The following is a 20,403-nucleotide window of genomic DNA, read 5'->3' on the forward strand; positions in this document are numbered from 1 at the left end:
TATTTGTGAGCTTCTTTGGCTCAAAGGGCTCCTTCAAGATTTGGGGATAAGTGCTGATCTTCCTATGTGACTCTACTGTGATAGCAAGTCAGCAATCAACATTGCTCACAACCCGGTCCAACATGATCGGACCAAACATGATTGACCGGCACTTCATCAAAGAGAAGCTGGAACAAGGAATTATTTGTATTCCATTTATTCAGTTTAGTGAACAGTTGGCTGATATCCTCACCAAAGGAATCAATACAAAATTGTTTTTTCCTATTATTAGCAAGTTGGGCATGTTTGATATGTATGCACCAACTTGAGGGGGAGTGTTGTAATATGGGTCCAAGGGTAAATCTGTCCGTGGGGGTATTCTTGTATGTGGGTTTTAGTCCCAGATTGCTTAGTTGTAGTTTTGTCATATGATTTCAATATTATAAATAAAGGCTGGGCTATGATCACACAGATCAAGCTAGTATTCACGGAATTCCACATTAAAGATTGAGACAAGACTTGGTATTGGATCAGCAGGATTATTCTTTTCACTTTTCAGTCGTTTTATGGAAGAGTGGGCCTTTTGATAAAAGTCTTTGACATATAAAAAGAGGGGGGGGTGTGTGTGAATAGCCCATGGTCCCTCATGTTTGGGGAAACAATGATCAGGGTCTGTCAAGTTAAAAAATTATGATTGGGACTCCTTTCTTAGGAAAATGTTAGTCTAAGTTATTAGGTCTGCTCACTTTGACTACCAAAAACATTAAAATATGACTATTTGTCCCTACCAAAATGAGTCCTTACAATTAGATCCATTAGATCGTGTAACGTGAGAGCTAGGGAACTCTGTTGGGACTTCTTCCTCCAGAAATGATTAGTCTTCTCCTCTTATTTGTCCAGCATGATTTGGTTAACTTTGTTCTTTAAGTAGCTATTTGGTAGAATCATAGTTGTGTCACCTAGGTGTCCAGGTGCCTCACCTTGCGCCCAGGCCCCCTCCAATGCCATGGGTTGCCTAGATGCATTGACAACTATGGATAGAATTGCAGGATATGAGCAGCAGTTGAGAATCATAAACAAAAGCTTCAGATAATTTCCATTTTGAAGCTTTAGATTTTGAACAATGACTCAAACGGATTCTCAACCTTTTTTCTTTGGAATTTCTATACTAATAAAATCCGATCTGAATCTTTTGATCTTTCACATCAGTCCATGTTATGAATATTCAAACTCGGATTGCCACTACCCATTGCCCTTGGATGGAGATATCCAAGACTTCATTCCCCTGCCAATTGTGAAGACATGCACGAATAAGTGGAGGACTTGAGCTTGATATTTCTGAATATTTTTTGAAATGCTTAAATTTGAAAAACAATTTCAGGATAAAGACTAAAAAGGAAGCAATGTTGAGCTTGAAGCTTAAGCTTGGCAAAAAAAGGAAATTTTTAAAGGGGCGAAGAGATGCCTCATTGATCTCCCTAGTGAAAAACAATGCTCTGCCCCATCTCTTTCTCTCTCTCTCACACACACCCCCAGACCCCAAAGATAAAAGGCATGGGCTTTCTCAATCTGGCCCTTTCTTTGAATCGACACCCCTTCCCTTTCTCTGAATCGACTTCCCTCCCTCCTATTGACTACTATCTGTCTCTCTAACTTCCAAGACGGCATAACACTAGGAGTTCATGTCTGTGATGGATGGGATTATATAATGAAGTCACTGAAAAATGACATAAATCTTTGGCATTCTGGATGGATAGAAGAATTAGTAATGTCAAGTCCACTAATTCACTAGAATGACTGACCAACCCCTTCTCCATTGGTTGTCAGGATGATTGATTAGGGAGAAGCCCTCTTGGATCCCAAGGATAGAGAGAGGGTTAATGTGGTAAATCTCATTTCTTGTTAGTTTTTTCTAACACTTTTTTTTTTCCTCAAGGGGCACTAATCTTAATTTTTACAACCTGAAAGGACCCTGATCATAGTTCCCCAAACATGATGTTCCTAGGTGTAATTTATCACCCTTCAACCTCTCCCCCCCCAAAAAAAAAAAAAAAAAAAAAAAAAAAAAGGGGATTATCCTTCCTACCCATCTTGTTTGCATGTTCAAGTCATTTACTATTGGGGCACACTTCACTCATCATATTCTGTTGGTAGTATAGTGATCTAGTCATAGTTTGAGAACTTTGGTGAGATCTCGCCGAGTTTCTCGGTTTTTGGAAAAGCCGAGACGAGACTGCCTGCGAGTCTCAAAAGTGCAATATCTCGGCGAGATCTTTGTGAGATCTCGGTTTGGTTCTCGGTTTCGACCCATTATTTTAACCCACCTACCACTTAAATACCTTACCTAACTGGACAAAACTCGACATATCTCGGTGAGATCTTGGCGAGATCTCGGATCTCGGGTTGACCCAAAGTTGAGGCTTCGAGTTGGAAAAAAAAAATGCACCAACTCGGCGGTCGAGATCTCGACTCGTCTCGGTTTTTCCAAGAGCCGAGTTGGTCCCGAGACCCGAGTTTTAGTACCTTGGATCTAGTAATTGCTATTATATTTTCCGGTGAATTCTCTAATGTCATCATTTGTCACTGTTATAGATGTTTCTTGTCATTTAAATTGGATACATGATAAAGCAGGAAATACTACAGTGAGTGTTGTAAAGAATAATGATGTGGCACTCTTGTAATATTCATTGAAGTATTTTATCATTTAGTGTTGCTCTTGTAATATTTGTTTTAGTATTTCCTCGTTTAGTTTTGTGACATCAGTATCAATTTTGCAGCACTGCTTTAGAGTTGGAAGTTGGGGGTGGAAGGAAAATATCTGACTTCAGTGCTGTTCGGATGCTTTATTCCATAGGAATTCAGGTAATTGCAGATATGCTTGGAGAGGAAGCATGCTTTCAATTTATTACTGATTGATGCTTTTGTTTTTCAAGTTTATGTTGCTCATTAAACCAAGTATTCTGTAGCTGGTGCTGTTTCCTTCTGTTGTCTTTTGTGTTGGGAGGTTGATAACCTCTGAAGTTCAAAAAGTGATCTGTCTGTAATAATTTGGATATATAATTCCATCATCTATACATTTGATGCTACACGCATGTAGAAGGATGATGCAAGTTCTTATCTCACTGGCAACTTTATGAATGATCCAAGTTATTTCAAGCAATGATCATTGATCATTAGTCATGTAGATTGAGTTTAATTAGATAGTGATGTGTATTTTACACTAATTATGTGATGGAGATATCACTAATGGTTGTGTTTAATTGAATGAAAAATCATGTGTTTGGAGAAATCAATTTCTGGAGTTATCTTTGACCTTTCTTGAGGTTGGCTTCTTGAGCTGAGCTTTAAATTCTTAATGAAATTATTGAAGATCTGGAAGCCATAAATCTAAGGATAATTAATATACATCTAAGAAATTGGTTTCTAAATGCTTTTGGTGAAGTTGAGCCCCACAAATCCTGTTTGCAGGCTTGGGAAGTAATCTAGAAAACCATGACATATGTGCTTGCCTTTGTTAAACATAGTTTGTCATGGGCCCATGGCAGTGTGGCACCGAGGAAAGCCTAAGGCGCCATGGTGCCTAGGTGATCCTTAGGCAAGGCCAAGGTATTGGGGATATGATGTCCTGTATTCCGTCGCTTCCATTCGTTTCCTGCATCGTTTTAGGTTCACATGTTTTTTTCTATACAAGGCACCCAAGGGGAGCGTTATATGTATACTTGCCATATTCCGTGTATTTTTCCATATCCCAAGCATGTTTTCCATATACTGGTATATTTGCTTCATCAAGGTATGGGCACCTTGAAACATAAGGCACTGGTTGCCTTAGGCATCAAGGCATGCTTTGTGGCCTAGGCATCACCATGGCATCAACTAAGTGAACGCCTCGACAATATGTTGTGAGAAGTTTGGTTTTGATGTTCCTGTGATTGGTCTAATCTCAGAGTTTTCTTAGCAACCCATCCCAATACCCAACTTCCCCACTACCCTAATCTTCTGTTAGCTTAAAAACTATTCTAGGCAGCTGAACTTGCTGCCAACTTGTTTAGCATCAAGAAGTGTCCGTATATAGATTCACATGAGCATTTTAGCAACTTGAAAGATCCTTATAACACAAAAGGTTAACAATTTAACATGTCATGCAACACACCATTGATTGGCGACTAATATTCTTGGTCTCATATTTTCATACATCTAGTGTTTCTCCATGGGTTTTATGGGATCTGTATTCTGTTGGTAATAATGATTTTTTAATGTTGCTAGGCATGTGCTGGTAGGTCTCTCTCATAGACCTTGCTAAGAAGGAACTGGAAGTCAATATTTATCTAATTTATGTCTCCTTATAGTGACATTCCATACTATATTCAAACTGGTTTCATGCTATTTTTAAATGACATTGTATCTCCTTATCCTTTTCTCTTTCTGTACTGTTGAGGAGATCCTTTTTTTCTTTACATACTCTGTAACTGTAATAGAATTTTTACATAACTGTTCCTTCAGCTGCTACTTGTCCTTTTCCTTTGATTGCCCTGTAGATGGTACAACCTTTGCCCTATGGAATTTCTGTATAACATATCTCCTTCGTTTTGTTAAAATAGGGAATCTTTTGGAAATTCGAGTTCCATCGTGGGGGACAAAAGCTAATTATTCCTGTAAGCTGTCTCTCATATTTTTAGTTGTGTGAGCTTCAATGATCATACATGTTCAGTTAGTGGTTTTTTTCAATATATAATTCATGGATGTAAAGTTGTATGTAAAATTCTTTTCATCAGTGTTTTTAGCCTTGTTATAGCTCTGATTCTCCTCTTTGCCGTTAAGAAAATATTTTGAAATATCGCACAAATTTTGGAGAAGCATCTTCTGTGAGACGAGGGTTGACGGTAAGGGGTGGTTAATTTAGAGTGTGACCTTGGGGGTTAGATGAACTGTGGGGAGGGGTGTAAAAAACAAAAGAACAGACCATAAAAACCCAACCACCTGGAAGAGAGGAAATGAAACCATAAGACTCCTAGTTCTGCTACTGATCACACTGAAATGCTATGCACTTGATTATCCAGGTTCTGGGAAGGAACTAGAAGGGTGGTCTGAGGTTGGAGGCTGAGTGGATAGAAATTACATAACGAATTTGGAGTTTACGTAAACAAAAGAAGAAAGCACAAAAGAACGGACCAGAAACCCGTGTGGGTGGTTGACCAGAATTATCTTTAAGCAAGGATTTAAGTATCGGTATTGGGTATTGTATCGGAGGGTGATTTTAAAAGACGTATCGTATTGTATCTGAGAGACGCAAGATATGCTAAAGATACACATGGAAATGGTAAAAAAATGCATGGATGTGCTTATGATACATATAAATACAGTTTTGAAGCATAAAACACCTTATTATGCAATATGTAAATATCAGCTTGATGCAAGGATTTAAGTCGTTTTTCCTATCTAGTGATAAAAGAGAGATAAAAAAAAGAGATTTGAGCAGGCAAAAAAAAAAAGAGATCTGCAACTTTAACACTTCTTCGCCCAAATCTGTTTCGATCCGTGATTTGAACGCTGTAAGTCCCCAAAACTTGTTGAAATGCTAAAGATTAGAGTCATTTTTCATATCAGATGATGTCTTCCAATTCATATCGAAGATAAAAACAAGTTTCCAAGGCCTTCGGTTGGTCTCAGTTACTTATCTCACTCATAGTTTCTGTTTTGCAGGTTTAAAGGAGGTGTTTATTACCTGTATACGGACCATATCGGACTGTATCGGTCCCGTATCGGTCTATACAAATGTTTTATTTAAATAAGTATCATATCGGTAAGTATTGTATCGATAACTACCAATACATATACGATACGATACCTACTGATAATTAAAATCCTGGAAGCTACCGATGATACTGATATGCAGTGAACTTGGTCACCTGAGATTCTGGGAGCAAATTACAAGGATGTTGATGAGGTTGGACACACACACATACACATGCTCACACAAACTCATTTTGTGTAGAGCTGGATCTCAGGAAAGAAAAGAGAGGAAAAATGAAAACAAGCTCAACCCTTTAAGGCAAACCCTCTTGAACCTCTTAACTCCCCAGCAATCTGTATGGTAGTTGAATTTCAGGGCTCTCAGTGTCCAACCTCAGTCCCAGAATCTTAGGTGACAGATCGCACGACATATCAATGTCATGAGAAAATGATCTGGGTGTTCTCGGCCCCTTCCCTCTTCCCCTCCCCCTTCTATTGGTCTGTCGAGCTTAGTGTGCATACTTATGTGATATCCCCCTTTCGTTGTCTCTGTTTTCTTTTTATTGTCATTTTGACCTTGTGGAGTTTGTGTCTCCTCTGTCTCTCTCATTTAACTTTTATTTATTTTTGATAATAAAAATCAAATAGATAGACTAAGAGTTCATAATTACATCATCTTGATGGAAAACAGAACAACATTGTTTCCACGTGGCAGTATTAGCAAATGATGTAAGAAGGGTAAAATGTTACTGTCAGTCAGAGCTTTAAACAAAATTCCATTGGAATGAGAAGAGATATGTGTAAGGGTAGGAATAAGAATCCACGGCCAAGGTTGCATATCCGGCAAGGGAAGCAGACGGACCACCCCTTTGCTATCACACCAAACTTCTTTAATCATGTAATTCATTTGAATTTTATTTGATACATATATTCTTCTATTTCCAATAAAAGGAACATTTCAAATTAGTTGTCTCATATTATCTAAATTCCATATTCTGAAGAAATGATACCTCCATCTGACACACTCAAGTGGAGAGTAAGCATATGGAACCTACCATTTAGTATTTTTTTTCCCTCTTTGAGGTTGGAGTCTTTATTTGATCTTTGCCTTTCTACATCCACATTGAGTTATGCATTAGAAAATATTCCAATAATCTACTCTGACCCTTTATTGGATGTGTGTAGGTCTTGCTTTCTAGGGAGTTGACTGCAGTTGTTGCCACTGGAGCATTGATGATCCCGACATCTCTTTATTTCCTTCTGAAGGTTTGTGCAGAAATCTCATTCATCTATTTCTCCAATTTGTGATTATTCCTTTAGTTGATTCCATGTTCAAGAAGCTTTCACAGGGAGTTGTTGAATGTGTTTCAATGTACTGATTGAACAATCACGAACATGAAGCCTTTTATCTTAATTTCTTGGACTAATTTTCCCTCTATAACTGGAGTTAGAAACTGTATGTTTGAGTGCATCCAAGGACAAGAAAACATACCCACCATGGAGAGAGTGAATTTAGTAAAAGAGGACTTCCAGCTAGCATAGTTGTGTTACTTCTTAGCATTAAACTAAATTCTGGAAAGTGTCAAGACTGAACCCATGAAGTCTTAATCTTTGATCTCTGAGAGTAATTTCTAGGTTTATCTTTGTTTTCTCTCTAAGACTAACAAAGAGGTTCTCTCCTTAGATACTGCCTTGTTACTGTTAAGATTTCTGTACCACAGGGATATTTGTGTTATAAGTTTCATTATTTGGGGGCTTATGTGTAAATACACATAAGTCCAGGGGGATGCTTGTAGTATCTTGATATTTTATGTTATAAATACACTATGCTTCTCACTATTAAGGAAACACATAACCCAATTGTGAGCTGTTGTTTTTCTTCTCCTCTTATCTTCTTTATCTCATTTCTTCTCTCCTGCCCAGGGACTGGTTTCCTTGTACTGATGCTGTTACATGGTATCAAAGCAATAGAAATCAGTCACTGCCATTCCTCATTGCTGTTTTGAGAGTCCTCAAGGATTCATGGAGGTGTGCAGCAACTTTTTGCTGTTTCTACTGCTCATGATGGCTTCTCTTGTTTGATGAGAAACTTGCAACAAGAGATTTCTTTTATGCGTGGAAAGATTTTTTTTTGCTACTGATCTGCTGCTCTGGTGGAGTGTTTTACTGCTGCATTAAAGGTCTTATCTAGTTCTGGTTCTTCCCTATAAAGATCAGCCCCTGCGATACCTTGTGTTTTAACTGTTTCCCTGATTGTTATGAAGATGCTGTTGTAGCAGATCCATCAGACCTGCCTCAGTTTTTGAGAGGTATTCTTTGTTCCAAGAGTGACTTTAGACCAGAATTTGGTTAATATCAGATCTGTGGATTGGAAGATATCTGGGTTCCTAAGTTTTTATTTTTGGAACATACCCACAGTTCGAAATCTAACAGTTGGAATTTGATTTATAAATTTTCTTCTATTCTGTCCTTTTTTAGTGTCCTGTGGTACTGCTGTTGGGGATGTGGTCTGTCATCCAAACCTACATTTGACCAGCATTGTGATACGATTAAGGTTTTCTACTTGGTCTTCTCTTTGCGGCTTGTTATTGTCCGGCTTCTGTCCTGCAACTGGTTCTAGTTTGCCTATTGATCTTGACCTGCGCTTGTGGTCTGATTTCATTGTGCTCTGATTGTGCTCAGCCTATTCCCTATTGCCCTTTCTCTACGGTTGTGATTGTTTTTGGTGCTGCAACTATCTCTGTTCTAATATCACGGGTGATTCAAAACCCATTGTGGACTCTATTAATTTCCTAATTACTGATATCAAGTTAAGTGATGCTTCAAACTATTTACTATGGGCTCAGACTGTGAAGGTTTAATATTAATGCCAAGAAAGAATTGAAATATTTAAATTCAATACCTCCATTTATTGGAGATTGCTCGCTCCTTACTTTTTCATATGAATGTTCATAAACATTTTAGGGCAATGCTGTTTTAATTGCTTGTTATCTTATTAGTTGAATGCCCTCATCTATTCTTTAACATCACTCTCTTATATTTGTCATTTTCCAAAATCTTTTTTTTTTCTCTACCACCCCTAGTTTTTGGTTATGCATGTTTTGTCCATAATTTATTACCCGGAATTGACATATGTTGAGTTATGTAACCGGATAAGGGTATTTTATCTGTTTTTCCCCATAGCTACTTATAGTCGGCTATGTAGGGACTTACTTGTAATTGTGCCTCTCTCATTGAAAGTTATAAATAAAGGTGTCCTGGTGCCTCACATTGATCATTCAAGTCATTCATAAATTTATGTTTTGTTAACATGGTATCAGAGCCAAATTTTTCTCTAATTTAGGTTTTCAAAACCCACCACCCTCCCTAGTCCCATCGTTTTTTCTTCCCTCTCTTTCTCTCGATCTTTTCTCTCCTTTCTTCTTGGTTCTCATCCTTCACCTTAGGGCAGCACTAATGAGGTGATCATATGATCTAGTTGCTGCCCTCAAACCTACCTCCTTTTTCCATGACCTTAACTTTGTTTCTACTCGATAGGTGCTGCCCCATTCTCTGCGATATTGGAGTTCTCCATGTTTTTAAAGATCAAGCCTCTATTCCTTTTGTAGGTTGATCTTCCCTTGTTGGAGCTTCATCTGCAACCATCATCAGCATCTATCCACCTCTACGATATTTTTTTTTTGAAGACCTCTAACTCCAATCAATCTCCACTTTCAAACCCTGACACATCGATTTTTGGGTTAGGGCTGCTTGCTGTTGCTGCTTTTTTCAGAGGAGTTTACTACCATCTCGAAGGCCACTCGACCTTGATTTCAGCCTCTGGTTCTGAGTTTTTGGCCAACATCAGGTTCCCTCAATTTTTGGATTGATTGCTCTGTCATATCGATTCCAGAATTTTTTTTTCTTGGCTGGCTGCATCACTCATTACTGCTTCAAGTGTTTAGTTGGCTGCAAGCATGAGAGGCTCCGATTCTTCTTCTGGAACTTTTGGGATTGATGGATAGACCCGGACAGATTTTCTTCCCCTTGCTGCTCCTATTAAGCTCGATGGCACTAATTATCTCATGTGGTCTCGGTCTACATATTTGACCATTGCTGGTCGAGGGCTTACTGGCCATATTCGTGGGACTAACACCATGCCAGCAGACCCTGGTTCTCTACAAGACAGGTGGCTGTCTCATGATGCTATGGTCATGTCCTATTTGCTCCACTCTATGCAACCGGACCTCTCCAGCAACTACTTGCTTCTGGAAACAGCCCATCAAATCTAGAGTGCTGCCAAGGAGACTTACGGGCAGGTCGGGATTGATGCTCAGGTGTATGAGATTCGCAAGAAGGTTCATGGCACCACTCAGAAGGAGCTGTTCGTATCTCAGTACTATGCTGCCCTCAAAAGTTTATGGCAGCAATTGGATCTTTATTCCAATTTTCAGTCCTCTACTGGTATTGATATTGCTGCCTATCGAAAACATGTCGACAAAATCCGTGTGTATGAATTCTTGGCAGGTCTGAATGTAGGGTATGATCCTATTCGAGTGCAAGTTCTTAGCCGGTCTCCTTTTCCTACCCTAGAGCAGTCCTTTGCTTTGGTTCATACAGAGGAGACTCGTCGGGCTGCTATGTTGACTCCTTCTATTGTTGAGAGATCTGCCTTGCAAGCTACTTCCAACCCTACTTCTTTTTCCATTATTGATGGTGGTTATGCTGCCTCTAAAGAGCCTGCCAAGCATGAACACTGCAACAAACCCTATCACACTAAGGCTCAATGCTGGAAATTACATGGGAAGCTTGCTGACTTTGAGGCTAAACGTGGTCGTGGGAAGCCCAAATCCAAGGCTCATCATACTGAAACTACTATTGTTGCTGCTGCTGCCCCTTCTACAGACATTGGTCTCACTCCGGATGAACTTCTAGCTTTCCGTCTCATGCTCTAGGCCTCTTCCGCTGCGTTGCCTCTACTACGGCTTCTACACTGGCCGCCCATTCTGGTTCTCACTTTGCTTCAGGTATTCCTGTCAGTGGTTATTGTCCATCGGGTGTCTCCAGTCCTTGGATTATTGACTCCGGTGCTACTGACCATATGATTGGTTCTTCCCATATTTTTCACCAGTATTCTCCCCCTTCTGAGCAAGACACTGTTCGAGTAGCTAATGGCTCCCTTTTCTTATCTCTGGAAAGGGTTTCATTCGCTGCTCTCCTTCCCTTACATTAAATTCTGTTTTGTATGTTCCCTCCTTTTCTACTAATTTTCTTTCAATTAGTAGTCTTACAAAAAAATTTAAACTGCAAAGTAACCTTTTTTCCTTCTCACTATGTCATACAAGATCTGGTGACAGGGACAACGATTGGTAGGGGTAAGGTACATGGTGGTCTCTACTTATTCGACATGGGTTAGACTTCTCTTCCGCCAGCTTCATCTCCAGGCCATTAGTTGCTTTCAACCACGTCCCCTGACCTCCATCTTTGGCATTGCCGGCTTGGTCATCGTCCCCTTAGAACTTTAGCTCTTTTATTTCCTTAGTTAGTCAAAGCTTGTAAAACGGACGAGTTTTTATGTAAGGCCTGTGTTTTGGCCAAATAGACTCGTTTTAGTTATTCCCCTATGAATAAAAGAAGTGATTCCCCTTTTGCTTAGTTCATACTGATGTGTGGCGCCATGCCCGTCGTGTTTTTATTTCTGGTCATAGATGGTTTGTTTCATTTATAGACTGTTATAATCGTACTACCTGGGTGTAAATGATGCAGCACAAGAGTGAGGTTTTCACTGTTTTCAGCTCTTTCATCGTATGGTTCAGACCAAATTCAATGCTACCCTACAAATTCTGCGAAGTGACAATGGTAGAGAGTACATGGAGGGTTAATTCCAAGCATATTTGGCTGAAAATGGGATTCTTCATCAGACCAACTGTGTTGACACTCCTGCCTAGAATGGTGTGGGCGAACGCAAGAATTGACATCTTTTGGAGGTTGCTCGGGCTATTATGTTTGCCCGGCAGGTCCCTTCTCAATACTAGAGTGATGCTGTCCTTACCGCTGCCTACCTCATAAATTGTATACCTACATGTGTTCTTGCTGGTAGTGCTCCTATTGACATTCTCCAAGGTCCTTCCTTTGTGGTGCTACTAAAAATATTGGCTGTGTTTTTATGCTCGCAACCATGATCCTCATGGCAAGTTTGCCCCTCGTAGCATTGGATGTATTTTTTTGGGTTATTTCGCTACCCAAAAAGGATACAAGTGCTATCATCCTCCTACTCGGGATACTCTGGTTACTATGGACATTATCTTCCATGAGTCCCTAGCTTATTATTCTCAACCACCTCTTTAGGGGGAGCATGATCCAGTATTTGAAGATGTGCCTGCTATACTACCGGTTCCCATTTAGCGGGAGCCATCTCATCCAGCCCCCACTCCAGCATCTAGTTTGGTTCCTGTTTGAGGGGGAGCGTAGACCTATAAGTCAGATCCCTGTTGATGAAGTCTATACCTGGAAGCACAAGGAGCAAGTTGAGATTACCACCACTACTGTACCTCTTTTCCAATCGTCAGAACTTGATCTAGAGCTTGCTTCACCATCTGGTAAGGATCCTTCTCTTGAATTACCTATTGTTGTTCGTAAAGGCATTAGGTCTTGTACCCAACATCCCATCTCCAATGTTGTTTCCTATGATTCATTGTCTTCTTCCTATCCTACATTTGGATCTTCTCTTTCCTCTGTTTCTATTCCACAAAAGTGGTAGTAGGCAATTGCAGATCCAAAGTGGAAAGCAGCCATGATGGAAGAGATGAAGACCTTGTCCAAAAATGAGACGTAGGAGCTAGTGATTCTTCCTCTGGGCAAGAAACTAGTCGGCTGTAAATGGGTGTTTGTTGTTAAGCAGAAGGTGGACGGGATAGTAGATAGATACAAGGCCAGACATGTGGCTAAGGGTTTTACTCAGACCTATGGATCGACTATCAGGAGACATTTGCCCCAGTTGCAAAATTTAATACTGTTCGGATTCTACTGTCATATGCTATCATCTAGGCTGGGATTTGGATTAATTAGATGTGAAAAATGCCTTTCTCCATGGAGAGCTGGAAGAGGAAGTTTATATGGAGATTCTTCCAGGTTTTTCTTCTGACAAGACTCATGGGAAGGTTTATAGGCTGAAGCGAGCATGATATGGGCTAAAGCAATCTCCTCGGTCTTGGTTTGGTAAGTTCCATAAAGCAATGATCTCTGTAGGATACAAACAGAGTAATGCTGATACACCCTATTCATCAAGCGAAATGGAGATGAGATCACTCTTCTTATAGTCTATGTCGATGACATAGTTGTGACTAGTAATGATGCAAATGAAGTTTCTCACCTGAAGACTTTCTTGGGACGAGAATTTGAAATAAAAGATCTAGGACAGCTAAGGTACTTCCTTGGGATTGAAGTTGCCTGTTCTTCCAAAGGCATTTTTCTCTCCCAAAGGAAGTATGTTGTAGACCTACTCTCAGAGACTGGTTTGTTAGGATGTCATCCTTGTGACACTCCATTGGAAGTTACTACTCGTCTGTAAGAGAAGGATGGTGATCCGGATGATAAGGGTCGATATCAACGGTTGGTGGGAAAATTGATTTATCTCTCCCACACCAGACCGGACATTGCATTTGCAGTAAGTTGTCAGTCAGTTCATGCATGATCCTTACTCTACTCATATGGTTGCTGTTCTTCGTATTCTTCATTACTTGAAGTCAGCTCTAGGAAAAGGGATTCTCCTATCTCCACATGATCATCTTTGTATCGAGGCTTACACTTGTGCTGACTGGGGTGGTAACTTTGACAGGAAATTCACTTCAGGTTATTGCACATTTGTAGGAGGCAATCTTGTCACGTGCTATGGCCCAGGGCATATGTGAGTTATTGTGGCTTCAGAGTTTACTCCAAGATATTAGTGTTTTTGTTCATCGTCCAATGATGTTGTACTGTGACAACAAAGCAGCGATCAGCATTGCCCACAATCCAGTGCAGCATGACTGTACCAAGCATGTGGAGATTGACAGACACTTCATCAAGGAAAAGTTAGAGAGTGGGCAGATTTGTATCCCGTTTGTGAAGTCCAGTGATCAACTTGCTGATATCTTCACTAAAGGACAAAGTGGGAAGTTATTTCATCCTAGTTTAGTCAAGTTGGGCATGTGCGATATCTATGCACCAACTTGAGGGAGAGTGTTGAGTTATGTAACCGGATAAGGGTATTTTGGGTATTTTATCTCTTTTCCCCATAGCTACTTATTGTCGGCTATGTAGGGACTTGTAATTCTGCCTCTCTCATTGAAAGTTATAAATAAAGGTGCTTGTGATCACATTGATCATTCAAGCCATTCATAAATTTCTGTTTTGTTAACAACATATTATTTCCATGGGCTATCAAATGTGTCTTTCTTGGGTATTCTCACACTGAAACAAGGTATTGTTATGATCTGATCACTCGACATCAATTTGTCAGTGCTAATGTTATTTTCTTTGAAAATACTCCATATTTTATTGTTTGAGATCGTTCCTGGAAACTGATCTTGTCGATTCTCCCCTTCCTTCTTTGATTCCTCTTTCCGATTCTCCACCACCAGCTGCTGCTTAATTTCTACCACCTCTCCTCCATAGTTGGCTTCATTGTTTGGGGACCCTCCTCCCTCATCTCCACCTGCTGATCTACCTGTTGCTCTTCAAAAAGGTACTCGTTCCTGCACTAAAAAATCTGTGGTTGCTATCTTATTGAACAATATATTTCTATCTTACATTTTCCTTCTTCCCTTCGTGGCTTTGCCTTGTCTTTATCTTTCCATTCTACCCCTAACACAGATTAAGAAGTGTTATCTCATTCTGAGTGAAAATCAGCTATGCATGTGAAAATAGATGCTTTGTTGGGTCGCCAGATATGAAATCTAGTTGATTTACCCCCAGGTAAAGAGCTTGTGAAGTGTTGTTGGGTATATTCTGTCAAGTATAACTTTTATGGCTCCGTCCAGTGGCTTAAAGCTTGGTTGGTTGTGAAAGGATATACTCAAGACCTATGTGATTGATTACTTTGAGACTTCTGTTTCTCCTAGTGCCCACATTAATTGGTTCATGTGCTTATCTCTTTGGCCATTAATCTTGACTGGCCCTTATTTCAGCTTGACATAAAAAAGTGCATTTTTGTATGGTAATTTACATGTGGAGGTTCATATGAAGCAACCTCCTAGGTATGTTTCTCAGGGGAGAATGCACAGGAAGTATGTAAGCTTTGCGTGCAAGGCAATTTATGGTCTGAAGTAGTTACCAAGAGTTTGGTTTGATACATTCAGCGAAGTCGTTACTGGTTATGGGTTCACGCAATGCTATTCTAATCATTCTGTGTTTGTTTGTTGCCAGGGGTTCCAAGGTGATAGTGTTGATTGTTTTTGTTGATATTATCATCTTTGGCAATGATTTATCTGATATTCAAGGTGTCAAGGCCTATTTACGACAACTTATTTCAGATGAAGGATTTGGGCATTCTAAGATTTCTTATAGGTATTAAGGTTGTTTGCAACAAGAAGGGTATTAGTCAATCCCAAAGGAAATATGTGCTTGATATTCTATCTGAGACTAGCATGTTAGGTTCTACGCTAGTTGATAACCCTATGGATCCTCATAAAAAAAATTGGAGTTTGTGACAATAAGAAGTTTGCAGACAAGCATCAGTCTAGAAGGTTGGTTAGTAAACTCATCTACCTTACTGTTACAAGGCTTGACATATCATTTGTTGTTTGTGTTATAAGCCAATTAATGGAGAAACCCAAGCAGGCTCATTGAGACGCGACATGTCGTATTTTGAGGTATCTTTGGGGTTCTTTAGGAAAAGGTCTTATTTATAGGCTCCACAACCATATTGATCGTGTTGGTATTTTGATGCTGTCTGTGCTGGTGTTGTTGGTGATAGAAGGTCGACTAGTGGTTATTGTACATTTGTTGGTTGTAACTTTGTTACTTGGAGAAGTAAGAAACACACTACAATAATTAGATTTAGTATTGAATATGAGTATAGAGTCATGACTCATACCGTAACTGAGTTGATGTGGTTGAAGTCATTACTTGAGGAGCTTAGATTTTCAGTTACTAAACCTATTGATATGTATTGTGATAATCAAGCTGCCATCTACATTGCTAGTAATCCGGTATTTCATGAACAGACCAAACATATTGAAGTTGATTGCCATTTTTTGCGAGATGCGGTGATGCAGTTGTTTATCTCTACTCCGTTTGTTAGCTCTACTGATCCACTTAGATTTGTTTACCAAGGCTTTATTTCGGCATATGTTTGTTCAAGGGTGTTCCAAGCTGGGCATGGGTGACAGCTATGCTCCAGCTTGAGAGGGAGTATTAAGATTTATGTACTGTAGGAGTGTTTATTTAACAAGTTTTATTATTTAAGGGCTTATGCGTAAATGCACATAAGTCCAGGGGGCTGCATGTATTGTCTTGATATTTTATGTTATACGTATACTATGCTGCTCACGATTAAGGGTAACACAAAACCTGATTGGGAGCTGTTGTTTTTCTTCTCCTCTTTTTTTCTCTTCTTTCTCTCTTCTTCCTTCTTTCTTCTTCTCACCTGCAGGGGCTTGTTTCCTTGTACTAATTCTGTTACAGTTACTATGTGGTCAAGCGCATATATATATATATATATATCAACATGAACATGTCCATCAGACGATTCCAGACATGTGGAATACTGATTTTCATTGTCACAACGTTGTCTGTTATTTTGAAGCTTTTTGCAGTCTCTCCCATTTTTAAATATCTTATAATCATGTCTTTATAAGAATTGTTTATACTCAACTTTCTATAGCATGGACTGCATATTTTGTTCCAGGAATATGTACTTCAATGTGCTATTATCTTCTTTGTATTCATGTTATGCAATGTTCTTGGGAATGTGTTTTCTGCCTGATTTGATGTTTGACCTTCGTTGCCTTAGACTAGACAATCCCTTTTTGATAAATGCATGCTAATTCGGTTTCCCTTCTTTTGATTACAGACATTTGTTGTTAAACCTTATTACCTTAAGCGGGAGAAGCAGAAGGCACTAGGGAAGATGGAAACATCTTCAGCACAGGTATGTATTGTTCATGGCTCTTCTTGAGTTACTGGGGTTCATGTATGTTTGGTGGCTATATTGGTTTATATCCATGTTATTATATCCAATCTGGAGAACAGAATGACACTGCTTTTATGTTTGTAAATGAGAAGCTTGTGTAGGACATGGCTAGATACCACTTGCAAAAGTTCAATTCAATTTGCTAATATTTGAAGCAGTAAAATTTGTCATCCAAATTTCAGAGTAACATTAGAGTAATGATGTTCTCCCCTCCACCCCTCTTTCCTGATGAGTAAAATAGTGATGCAATCCCCTCGTCTTGGGTATCCCGGTGCAATCTCCCCCCAACCTTCTTTTTTGGTTCCCTTTTGGCTTTCTTTTTTTGTTGTTTTTTATTGAGCTGCGGCTATTGGCTTTCCTGTAGGCTTATTGGGTGGCTTGTGTTGAGTGGATTGTCCTTTGTTCTCCTTGTATCTTGTTTCCTCTTAATATATTATTTTACTCACTCATAAAAAAACGTAAAAAATACAGTTGTGACTTGTTTAGCCTCCTCAATACTCGAAAAAGGCTTTTTATTAGGTGGGAGGAGAGGATTCCTATTCAATTTTTTGAATTTAGCAACAAATTGGCCAATTTGACTTGATTACCTGGGAGGAGAGAATTCCTATTCAATTTTATTAGGTGGGAGTTTTTTTTTTTGGTTTTGTTTTAACATATACTCTATTATTACTTGTTAATATGATGTAGTTGACAGGATCCTGTGTTTCTCATTTGGTATCACTTCTTTTCTATATAAATATGTTCTACTATGGGGATATGAATATGTGTGTTGTGCTTTGAAAGTCGACTTTTTAACATTTAGACACAGAGTCCTTGGTCATTTGGCTTTTGGTGCTTAGGGGTAGTGTGACCTAATCATATGCAGAACTTAATATGCGATTTATCAGTTATTTCATAGTTTTGGTTCTGAGCATCAGATATTGCCATATTGGTGAGGTTGATGTCATTATTTCTTGCAAGATATTCCTTATTGTCATGAAGACTTAAGAGTGTTTGTTTCCTGCATCTCCTTAGCATGAGTAAAAGATGTTTGGAATCCTCTTTTGTTCTTATAAACTTATCTTGTCTATTGAAGATCCAGGAGGCAAGGGTAGCAGCTGAGAAAGCTCAGCAGTTATTACAGAATGTGGCCAACAGGAAGAAGAATAAGCAATTAGAAACAGGTGGGCTGGTTATTACAAGAGCAATATATGGAAGCCACAAAGCTTTTAACAAAAGGAAGGAATTGAGAGAAGTGGATGGTGACCTTGCTCCACAAGTTGTGGATGTAACAGTCCCTCTGAACTTCCTTCTGAATGATTCTGGACAGCTGAAGGTATCCTTTGATTTCATGCGCTGCTTGCTTCTCTTTCTATGCATGCTTTTGTTGGAACATGTACTGTTTAGCACTTGAGCTTGGAATCTATTTTCTGGCCCTGTATGTTGCTTGAATGAAGGGTAAAAGTATACAAATTGGAAACTCCCAAAGAATGAATGGTGAACGTTTAACTGGAATATGCATGGGAGTTTGTTTAAGCAGTACACTATCATTGACTGTAAATTATATATTCAGTTGTAACTCAACTTATTTCTAAAGTAGTTGAAATATCTTATTCCAGTTATGTGGTACTTAATGTAGTATAAATTATGTTTTTAAGTTGTTTTTTCTAGGTTTTTGGAAACAAGGATGTTTTCATTGTTTTGCCAAATAGAGGAATTTCCAGTTAATATTGAACACGGATAAATAGAATTAACCCACATTTAGGATAGAATTTATCCTTTATTTATTTATTTTTTTTTTTGGGGGGGGTGGAGGGTGTGGCAGAGATGGCAATGAAAAAGTTAATGAAGCAAAGGTCTCCAGCTCTCTCTTGTTTAAGTTGGAAAGGGAAAGGAAAAAGAAAGTTGTTTCCACCATGGTTGTTTGGTCAATTTGGGGGGGGGGGGGGGAGGGAGGGATGAGAGTCAATTCTAGTTGTTTTCTCCATCACCGTTATTGTTGCTGTTACCTTGCCCATTAGCCATCCCAGTCATCATCATCATTTCCATCAATGGAGGAGAGAGCATTTATTGGAGGATATATCAGTATGGATTGGTCATGGGCAATACTGATCCAGATTGTTCTGGATCAGCTGGTGCAAGGAGAGAGGACCTAATAAACAGTGAACTTGCTGATCTACCGGTATAATGGATTTGATTTGTCCTGTCCCATATCGATTGATTGGACTGTCCAACCATATGATGCCAACCCTCATAAACCATGGGAGGGAGAGGAGAAGTGATTGGATAGTGGGTTGTTGCTCTCACATTCAGAGAGAGATGGAGAACAGGTAATCATAGTTGTCGGAGAGGGAATGACTGGAAAGGAAGAAGGGGAATGTGAAAAGGGAATAAACTATGGGGAACCTGTTGCCTAGGTTGCAAAGTTCCCTGATTCATGCTTACTTTTTGACCCATTGTAGGATGAAAATTTGCTCTAGTTATTTCTGTAGTGCTGACATTCCTTCCAAGATTCTTTTCTTTCTTTGGACGGGCTAGAGGGATTAGATTTCTACCATAGGTCACCTCATCTCATGGGAACCAAGTGTACTGAACATGTGCTTTTTCAAGAAAGATGTCTAATCTTCTTTATTTGTTACTAGTTTAAGATTAGTTGCCATCCAAATCTAACTTTTTGTGGCACATAGCACATTTTAATGATCATGATAAGTTGTTTAGAAGCCCAGCCGATTTTGTTGACGAAGGCGGTTGCGTAAGCAATGAACCAGTTCCCATGTTGGGGCAATAGGTTGTCTATAATACATCAAACTAGGCATGTGCCTAGGGGTTTAGCCACCTAGGATGGTGTTTCGTTATGCAAGTCTTCTACTTTCATATTATGTAGGGATAAATAATTATTATAAGGCTATGTTGTTGTTGTTAAGCTTGTACTGTAGAGACATATAATATGTTTGATTTAACTGTGATGTACTACATTTTATATTTTTGAATCATCTGAAGTGTAATATTTTCTGTTAGGTTCATTGATGTAGACCTAGCAGACCAAACTCTGACAACTCACAGAGACAGAACTTTACTCAGAAACTCGCAGGGCACATAAACTGAAGGGAAAAGCCAAAATCAGCTATAGAGTAATATTCCATTGTATAAATAATAAATAAAAATTGTATTGCATGCTAACAGAGAAAAGAAATCTAATAAAGAAAACTTAGAAATCAAAACTCTCCTTAACTTGGAAATTTAACCATATATATATATGTAACACTAAATTATCAATCTCGATTTGTGGATGACTCAGAACCATTGCAGGTGACTCTCTCTGTCCACATGGCGGGCTAGTTAGTTGGGCCTGTCAACCACTGATATCACATGAGTTGAAAACACTAGTTGTTGAAACCATAGTTGAGCAGGTCCCTTGGCAATAGGCTAGCTGCCCAAGTGACGTCTGGGTCCAATATGTGGCCTCATATGGGTGTTGAGCCAACAGCTAGAGATACAGTTGTAGCAATATGGTCCAACATAACCTTTCAACTTATTGGCTCGTAGATGGAGCCCAATCTGGT

The 20,403-nt window shown here is 39.2% G+C and overlaps 1 protein-coding gene across 1 annotated transcript in view; it reads left to right on the top strand.

The window, feature by feature from the left end:
• LOC122665164 (chaperone protein dnaJ 13-like) overlaps positions 1-20,403 on the top strand; it is a 43,292-nt gene that overhangs the window by 22,277 nt on the left and 612 nt on the right. The window contains exons 7-11 of the mRNA XM_043861241.1: positions 2,757-2,841; positions 4,578-4,631; positions 6,895-6,975; positions 16,742-16,819; positions 17,937-18,176. Of these exons, the coding sequence (XP_043717176.1) occupies positions 2,757-2,841; positions 4,578-4,631; positions 6,895-6,975; positions 16,742-16,819; positions 17,937-18,176 (538 nt within the window). The remainder of the gene's footprint in view (positions 1-2,756; positions 2,842-4,577; positions 4,632-6,894; positions 6,976-16,741; positions 16,820-17,936; positions 18,177-20,403) is intronic.

Source organism: Telopea speciosissima, chromosome 6 (assembly GCF_018873765.1).
Source record: "Telopea speciosissima isolate NSW1024214 ecotype Mountain lineage chromosome 6, Tspe_v1, whole genome shotgun sequence".
Classification (NCBI taxonomy): Eukaryota; Viridiplantae; Streptophyta; class Magnoliopsida; order Proteales; family Proteaceae; genus Telopea; species Telopea speciosissima.